We start from the raw sequence: 9,764 nt of genomic DNA on the forward strand, positions 1-9,764 counted from the left end.
TAGAGAAATGAAAGTGCCTAGAATTTAGGTGGAGAGCAAGAGTCAGCTCCTTGGTTTAAGCTTATTTGAAATAAAAGCTCAAAGATGTAAGAAAAAAACATATTTCTTATATTTGAAAATAAGTGCAAAGATGAAACTCAGAAGTTTTATTAAATGAATGAAAAAATGCTGTAAAATTAGATGAGGTCAGATACATATATTGTAATCTGATAACACAGTTCACTATGGGCTAATCCAAAGTAGAGTCTTGAAAAGGTACACCAATATTTTTCTGCTAAACCATTCGCCTCAGTACAGCATTGCTTGAACACCTCCCTGGACTCAGCCACCACTCTGGGCAGCCCATTCCAATGCCTAACCACTCTTTCAGAGAATAATTTTTTCTTAATGTCCTAACATCCAGCCTTTTAAAAGCTTTTATTGTTTTTGGTTTTGGGTGCCTATTCAATCTCCACCATTAACTTATTTTTTTCTTCTTTCTAGTTCTTACTTTTTCCTAGAAGCTCTAGGTTTCATTTCGGTGGGAGGAAGTCATACAATCTTAGCAGCACAGAAGAATTAGTTAAACTTACTATGTTTGGCAGTAACTACAACAGGGACAGGTGTCATCATGGTGACATTACTGAGGGATGAGAGACATGTAAATGGGCCAGCAGATTTCTAAGAAGTCAAGGAGATGATAGGGCAATTAAATATAATAATAATATATATAAAAAGAAGAAAAATATGAAATTAAAAACAATATAGTCTGATCTGGATTTCTGTTCTTCAGTTGCTAAGTCAGGCTCCCATGCTATTTCAAAACAAGCAGTAGAGCAGACTAGAAACCTTTACTGAGCCAAAGATACAGCATCTCATGTTTGGACATCTGTGCCTGTACGTAAGAATTTGGCTCTATATAAGCTGGTTTTTGGTGGCCATGAACTATGATAACCAATGAAATGGTGCCCAGGCCATGTTGGGATGAATGGCTTGAGCTATGGCATATGGACATGGCTTGAGGTCATGTCCAGGTCCTGTCTGGTTGAGCGGTATAGATATCAATATAGATATCAATCTTCTAATGTGCTTCTCCTGAGCACTGACAGAACAGATCACCTGCTCTCATGAGCTGTGCTCCTAGAAGCACCCTCCTTATCTGTGCCATTCAGCCCTAAACATGGTTGATGGTAACGAAAGGCCCAGAGCATTCCAGTTTTCATACAGACAAAATAAATCAATTATCTGGCACCCAAATACTAACACCTATATGCTGCTTATGTCCCAGTGACAGATTGTCAGAGGTAATTCCACCAAATACATGTTCATTTTCATGATGACAGCAGAATTTTTCTTTAAATTCAGAAAAATACATCATGAAACGTCAAGTCTCACTTTGAACAGAAGTATTTACTGAATTATTGTTTTTCGCACTTCCTCTTCAATGTAAACAAAACAGTTGTATACAAATAAATTCTGAGGAATATTTTTTTCCTATAACATTTGGGAAAAAAAATGAGCCCAAGGCAGACATCTATTGTGAAAGACTGCAGTAAAATCAGTTAAAATTTGACAAAAGTCAGAAGTGACTAAAAGCAGAGCCTGGTCCTTGAAAGAGTTAGGCTCTTAAACTGCAGCTAGTTCTGCCAGCTCTTTTCATTCCAATCCGGAAGAATGATGGAATAACATTTTAATCAAATGCACAGTCTACTAAACTGATAGACCCCTAACAGAGAGGTAATCTAGAAGGACTTAAGAGGCTTATTTACCTTGGGAAAGTCAAGGAGAAAATAATATGAAATTCATATTAGAAAAAGCAGACTGCACAATATAAGCAAGAAAAATCACTTAGCTGCACAGAGCTGGCTAATGACAGTAGGTAGTAATTTGTACATGTGCTTGCAGCGTGACGTCTCCTTGATTTCAGGCAGTTAGCAGAAGCTCTCTGGTTATAAGCCTGTTTGTCCTCATTATAGACACAGCCCATAAAAAAGTAGGTATCACTGCATGGCTTTTTAGATTACAGGTGGGACAAATTTTCCTCTTCAAAGTTCTGCTGTCTCTCTGGTGAAGTTTGTAGAGAAACTGTGCTTCTAGCTGGACTTGGTCACTAAACAAGTTGCTTGAAATTTTTTGGCTACTCACAAAAAATAATCAAAGGTATGTTGCTAGAGATACACCTTACCTATTACACATATGCAAGTCTTCACCTTCATAACACTATTTGACCTGCCAGTAAACCCACCAGTCTTCAGATCAGCTGTACTGTTATGTGCTGTAACGGGACAGTAGAGAGACTGATAAACTTTGCACTAACCAGAGTTGGGCCCCTACCTCTGGGAAACTGTCATCAGTGGTGCTCTGTTAAGTGCCTTCATTGTCCCCATAATTTATAGGGCCACCTTCACACCTGTAATGTGCTGCAATGTTTCCTCTTTTGCTTGAGAGCTATGCAAGATTTTTAACAGTTATTACATCATTGGGCAGCCAGCAAAAACCCTTTCTCTATTCGGGGATGATAGAGGTCAGTGCTCATTGGCATGTATGAAAAGCCCATCTACAGAGCCTCTACTGACTAAGCATCTTAAATTAGCAAAATACCATGTAGATTTGCGACAGGACTAAATATGCCCAGCTGAAGGACAACTTTAGCAGTGTTCTTGCAATTCCAGCATTCTGAGATTGACTCAAAAAAAAAAGCTCTCTCAGCTTGTGTGTATCATGGCCATTCACTCTATAGCTGTCTGTGTGTTGCTTGACCAACCAGATTTTAGCACTACTTTAACCCTCCCACTCCAAACTAAGAAAGTTGCTATTTGCAGGAAGTCTTTCTGAAACAATGATCAATTATAATTAAAATGATATCAAGAAGTTTACATTTATTTTTAATCAGGCTATATTTTTTCTCTAGCCACTTAGGTAATATTCTAAGTGTTTTTAGTTCTGGAACCAAAGCAAATATTTATTTAAACAAAAATCAAATCTGAGCTACTTTCCTCAGCAGCTTTGTAAAGCATCATGCTGTAGCAACTGCTACTTAACACATCAGGATTTTAGTCTTATTTTCCCTCGTGACTGAAAACTTAAGTGAAAGTTTCCACACTAGCATTTAGGTGTGAGTTGTAAGTACACCAAAAATGCTTTAAACAGAGAATAAGGCTTAAAAACCACTACATTAATCAGAAATTATTTTTTTCTGCGTAAAGAATTATGAAATTGAGCTGAAGAGATGGTTTCTTCCAACTCAGCACAAAGGCAGCTGGTGTTGTGTGGCTGGTGGGGATGTGATTCCTACATGAGTCCCGGTAATCTCCAAGCAAACAGAACTACCTTGTTTGCAGAACCTCTCCATCACTGACACTCCAGGGCTCCCTTTATTTCACAGTTCAGTAAGAAGCTGGGGAGAAGCCAATCACGCTTGAATGTAAATAAAAACGAGTGCTCAGCCATGGAGGGTTCCTTTCATCTTTGCTGGTGCTGTTCTCAGAGTATTTCATCCTTTAAGGTGAATAGCAGAATTTACTCATGGAAATAAGGGAATCTCTACAGCTGGTACTCTTCCACATAGAAAAAAAATGAGTGTCTCATGGATTTAATATTAAACCAAGGAAAGGGTCACTTTGATCATTGAGTTTGATCTCTTAACTTGAACTTCAAACGTTACCAAACAGCTCTGGAGCTTAGTCAGAAGAGTAAGATTTCTTCCATTAGCAAAATGAAGCAGTAGTTTTCACTGTGATCTGTATTTAGCTGCATTTCAAAAGGATTTTCTCTGGGGCTTGTTTTGGATCTATCTGTAGTTAACAGAGGTCCTGGGACATATTCCTTTCTTTACTCTCTCTATGGATGATGCTACTTTTAATAAACAGGAAAAGAGTTTCATTTTCTTAACTTTTCCCCAAAAATACCAAAAATGGGCCAAAAAAAAAAAAACAAACAAACCCAAAACAAATAAAAAACAGCAAAACAAAAATCCCACAATGATGGTGAATCTATAAGTGTTTATAAATGAATCTTAAAGTGTTTATAAATTTTATAAAATTAGCCCTCAGGATACTTTGTTATTACTCCAGATAAAGCGTCTTGTTTCTTTACTTCCTGTTCTTTCTTTCTCTGTAAACTTCAGCACTTCACAGACCAAATACAAAAGCTGCATTTTATTTTGACCTATGTCTCCTACTTTTCCACATCCCCAAATTGCTACTCGAAGAATGTTTTCTTCACTTGATGGGAAAAGTACAATTCCTTTATCCTGAAGAGCAACCAGACTATGTCTGTCTGCTGAGACAAAAAAAAAAAGAAGTGATAGCTAAATTCAGTCACCCAGGCAATTACTCCCTCCACTTGGTCAGCGATCCCTCCATTCAGATGGCTTTTCTTCCTTGTACCCTCAAAGATAGCGCTACTGTATTGTTGATACAGTTCAGCATTTTAGCCCATGTTTCATTGTTTTAAACTAGACTTTTTTTGTAAATGTGTACTAATTACTAGTGAGAAATCTCCTTCAAACTTTTTGCCCTGGTAATTTTTCTTTTATTTTGGGACCAATTCAACTTTATTTTTCAAATCTAATGATTATATGACTATGCATTGGTTGCAATGCATAGACTACTAAAAGAGAAAAATAAAATGCATTCTTAACATTGCATTCAACTCTTAAACAATGCAGTGACCATATGCACTTTATCCTAATTTTTGCATGTAGTCTTTCTGCATACGTCTTAGATGACTGGGTTTCTGTAACTCGCTACTCTTCATTAAAGTTGGGCCAAATGCAAATGTAACTCTGTATGGATTGGGCTTATTTTGTGGATTGTGAGGCTACTTGTACTTTACCTCTGCATTCCTCCATTTGCAAAGTGTTTCTGAAAAAAAGAACCCCAATTAATGCAGGAGTATAGTGTATAGAAATGTCTATTGCATCAACAGTGCCATTCTTGTAAAGCAAAACCTGCATGTGTATGTCCCAATCATGCACCTCTCTATCTAGCACCTATGCCCAACAAAAGCAAATTTCTGATATAAACGATGTCAGATATACACAGCCAAGCAGCAAAAATTGAGGCTTGCTCAAATTTTAGCACACACCTTACAGGCGGTTTGCTGGACATGACCCCAGGTCACTTTAATTCGACAGTTTAATTCACTTATTCACAGGTTTTCTGTAAATTGTTGCAGTGGCTCACTTTCAAGGATTATATACCACACTGCACTTTTCTTTCTCAAATTAAAGAACTGATAGTAGAAACTCAGTGAGAGCCAAGAAGTATGGCATCTCAAGGAGACAAGTTGCTGATGACCACCAGCAGAGTCTCAGCTCCTGCTGAATCAGGAATTTGGAGGGAGACAGGAGTTGAGTATTGCACTTCTCACAGCTCCACCTGAAATGCTGGAGCTTCAAGCCCTGGGGCATCCACAGTCAAACAGAGATAAATGATGTCTCGTTATGTGTAGACTGTTTATTACACCATACTCCCAGCATGTTGTTAGAAAGCCTTATTCATTTTTAATAGAGAAAAAAAAAAAGCTCAACTATGCTTGTATTTTATTTTGCATTATTTTTCATGTGTATGAGAATAATGAGAATAGTGGCAGTGGCAAGTGAGATAATGGTGATTAATTTTATGAGTTCTTTACTGGAATGAACAAGCTCTAGACTTTTGTGTACTAGTCAGTGGAAGGTTTGTTTAAAATCCAAAAAACAAACCAAAGCAAGAATACACATACACAGTAATTTGACTTGTAGCAGAAAAATCTGTGACAGGCTTTAAAATTGATAGTATCCTTATCAGAATTACTAGCTAGCTTGTTTGTCTTGGTCTTTATATTTTATTTTTTATTTTTCAGGTATATGTGACTCATTTTCCTTAAATCTTTGTTGAGATTTAGAGCCAATAGAGAGCTATATCCAACACAGCCACTCACTCCCTCCACAATAGGATGAGCAAAAGAACTGAAAAGGCAAATAAATTTGAAAAACCTTATGGGTTGAGATAAAGAAAATTTACTAGGTAAAGCAAAATCTGCATGCACAAGCAAAACAAAACAAAACAACAAATTAATTCACTACTTCCCATCAGCAGGCAGATATTCTGCCCTTTCCAGGAAAGCAGAGCTCTTCACACATAATGGTTACTTGGAAAGACAGTGCCATAACGCCAAACACACCTTTTTCTTCTCTTCTTCCCAATTTCATTGCTATGCGTGATGTCATATGATATGGAATATAACTTTGCCCAGTTTGAGTCAGCTGTCCTGGTTCTGTCCTCTCGCAGCCACTTGGCACACCCCTAGCTACTCACAGGCAGAGTAATGTGAGAAGCAGGAAAGTCCTTGGCTCTGTGAAAGAACAAGAACTAAAGCATCAGTGTGTTATTGCCACTAATGTGTTTTTCATTACATATCCAAAACGTAGTGTATAGCTAGCATAGTAGGGCTAGCTACTATGAAGAAAATTAGCTCTAAAACCAGTACATTCTTAAAGAACTGAAATGGAATTTACTTGTGTATAATAAAATCTAAGGATATTTGAGACAAAAAAAAGATCATACCTGTGCTTTTTTTTCCTCCACCATTTGTATTATGTCTTCAATTTTCTAGAAATCTGGAGCTACTCTCAGTTTCACTAGGACCTCAATTGAAGCTTTTAGTTAACTGTATACCTCTGTGATGTTCATTTGTTGTACAGCATTCCACTTCTGGTGTAATGCTGACTTGCCCATTTTTCTCATCTTACCTTCCATATGTCCTGTCCTTGTTTGGTTATTCTCATCTTAGAAAAAAAGCAAGTAATTAACTCTACATGAAAGTGCAGTCAAGAATCATAGAATCAAAGAATGGTTTGGGTTGGACGGGATCTTTAAGATGTTCTAGTTCCAACCCCCTGCTATAGGCAGGGACACCTCCCTCTGGACCAGGTTCCTCAGGGCCCCATCCAGCCTGGCCTGAATGCTTCCAGGGAGGGGACATCCATAACCTGGCAACCTGTTCCAGTGTCTCACCACTCTCACAGTAAAGAATTTCTTCCTGATACCTAGTCTAAATCTACCCTCGTCCATTTTCCTCAACTAGTCACTACCTGCCCGTATAAATAGTCCCTCCACTGCTTTCCCCTTCAGGTTCTGGAAGTTAGAAAGGAAGTGTTAGGATGTCCTTGCAGAGTGGAAACTTGTCATCAGAACTCTAATTTATTGTTTTATGATTTAAAGCTCTATGATTCTATGAAAGTATTTATAGATACCTTCATTAATAGCAGAGCAAAGAGGATGCGTATTGATATCTTTGTCTTGTGCATTTCTGAAGAATGTAGCCAAGTTAAATATGCTTTAATAGAACTCAGTCTGCTAATTTAGACTACTAACTTAATCACTGCTTCATTAAAATTATAAGTGCCTGGAAAGGGAACTTACCAGTTACAATACAGTATGGACCTAATGGGGAGACAGGTTTGCCAATAAAGACCTGCAGAGGAGGTTGATGGCATGGTCTGAATTTGACAACTTTCTATGTGTTGAGTTTGGTGCCTTTAGGAGTATAAAATGCTCCCTTAAATTAATCAAAGCTGCAGGAAAAGCCAGGAGATTCTGTTCATTCATGACTTCTTCTAAAAACAATAACCTAACAAGCTAAAGGTAATCATAGAAGTACAGTGGTGCATGTGTTAAAACTGTGTGCATAAGGGGTAGGGAGGTCAAAAGAAGAAATTGGCTGTAGTCAGTGGTTTGGGCACTATCATTGAAAGAAGCCTTTTTAGTCAAAGCTCTCTTCCATCTGTTATATTAGATGACTAATGAGGAACAAAACCTTGGATGAAGGCAAACAATATCAATTTCTGCTGCTTGTGATTACACTTTGTTTTGTTATTTTGGGGTTTCACATACATGCAATTCTAGCATCCAATTCTGTGTAGCTTTACTTATGGGCTATTTTGAGAGAGAATTTCATTTTAAGGAGTTCCCTGGTTGGACAGCTATTAAAGCTTTTGGAGAGGAAAAGGCTAAGGATCAAGATAAGAGTAAACTAATGTAATTGTTGCAATGCACATACTGTTGTTATCTTTAATTCCTTTCCCTGCACTGATGTTTGTTTGTTTGTTTTTCCCAAAATACACAACCTCCTTCTCTTTAATCTTCCCCAGCACTCCCATTGTCACTTTAAGAGGAGGGTTTTTATGTGGTCAAGCCTTGAGTCTGGAGTAGAGCTTGGAATACTGTTATCCTACTACTTAGGCAATAGTGAAAAGGTATTAGGTCATGCGCTTTCTTGATACTGCCAGGGTTGTTTTATTATGTATCTTCTCAGAAACAAGTCTGGATGTTGAACACTGATTTTTCTTCTGAGGAAATAAATTTAATTTTTAAACATTTTTCTGAGAAAATTGCGTTTTCTAAATGCCTGCACTTGATAATAGTAGCCCAGGCTTTTTAAAGAAAAATTCTAAATAATTATGTATTTTACTTAATTTTTTTTTGTATGGGAAGTTGGGTCTGTACCTAAGTGAATGCTTTTACTCAAAGATATCTTTCGCAGAAACCTGCTCCATATTGCAGAGATCTTATCAGGAGGCAGTGACATGTGTGTAACATTTTTCAGTTCTAGTGTTTATAAAATCATGAGTCCTGAAGAGTATGGAATTGTTTAGTAAGTTTCAGAAGTTTCAATCAGATTGAATATATATTTAATCTTGTGATATGCATTAAGGATGTGACTTACAAAGAACAGACTGCTTGATGTATATAATTACATAAAAATAGTGAGCATTTCCCATAACAAAATCTGCTGAGATTGCATTTGACATCAAATTATTTTGTATGATGTAATTAAAAGTTAAAAGTTTTGACAACATGAGAGACAAGCAGTAACTGAGTCTCCATCTGTAAGTGTATCAAATATACATTTTAAGAGATTGATATTCTAAGGAAAGTCATTTTTATGGGAACATTTGGGTCATTTCTTATGCTTCAACAGAAAAGTGACACACGGATACTGTTTTTTTTTAAGAAGCAGTTAAAGAAGAGCAATTTACTCAGCTCAGTACACTATATTCACTAAGAGAAGCATAGTCTGTAAGGGTTAATTGTTTTGATGCACATCAATTAATTAAATGTTTGACTATTAATTAACATGGGTGGAAGTTCAGAGAGGTATCATGTGAATTTGAAGTGGAGGAGTAACTACTTTTAAATAAAAATTTTGAAGAAGAGCATTAGAAAATTGGACTGTTGTTCCTTGGCTTATATCTTTACATGATATATCTGACTTTTATGTTAGAGTTTACACAAAAAGAAATTGTATGGAAGAATAAAATCATGAAATAACTACTGGTAAGACTTTTTAATTTCTTTTTTTTTTTTTTTAGACTAGCACACTCTTTCAGTACCAGGCAATGACAATAAACTTCATCTCTAATACTGTTTTCTGTCACAGCTTTGGATTAAAGATTTATTTTCAAATATCTATCAAAATTAATAAGCTTTTTAATGTTCACAGTTTATCAGGATGTCCCAGAGCTACTTCAGCAATGAAGAAAGCAAAGCTGTCTGGAGAACAAATGCTAACAATAAAGCAGCGGGCCAGTAATGGTAAATTTTTAATCATTACCTTTTAATACAATATTTCATTGGTAGCTGAAGTTGTCACTATGGGCTCTTTTTTCTCTGTGTGTAAACCTTAGTATAAACTGGGAATTCAAGGTCAGTAGAATTTAAACTGGGCTTTGTGCTGTGGAAATCTGAGCCAACAGTGGAGTGAGTCAGCCTGGGCTGTTACACTCAAATAACTCTAAA

General features: G+C 36.8%; 1 protein-coding gene across 26 annotated transcripts in view; it reads left to right on the top strand.

Moving 5' to 3' along the window:
* The window catches only part of MYT1L (myelin transcription factor 1 like), a 300,542-nt gene that overhangs the window by 282,481 nt on the left and 8,297 nt on the right, over positions 1-9,764 (top strand). For all 26 annotated transcript variants that reach the window (XM_048936649.1, XM_048936655.1, XM_048936645.1 and 23 more), the window contains one exon: positions 9,469-9,560. In XM_048936649.1, the coding sequence (XP_048792606.1) occupies positions 9,469-9,560 (92 nt within the window). The remainder of the gene's footprint in view (positions 1-9,468; positions 9,561-9,764) is intronic.

Source organism: Lagopus muta, chromosome 2 (assembly GCF_023343835.1).
Source record: "Lagopus muta isolate bLagMut1 chromosome 2, bLagMut1 primary, whole genome shotgun sequence".
Taxonomy (NCBI): Eukaryota; Metazoa; Chordata; class Aves; order Galliformes; family Phasianidae; genus Lagopus; species Lagopus muta.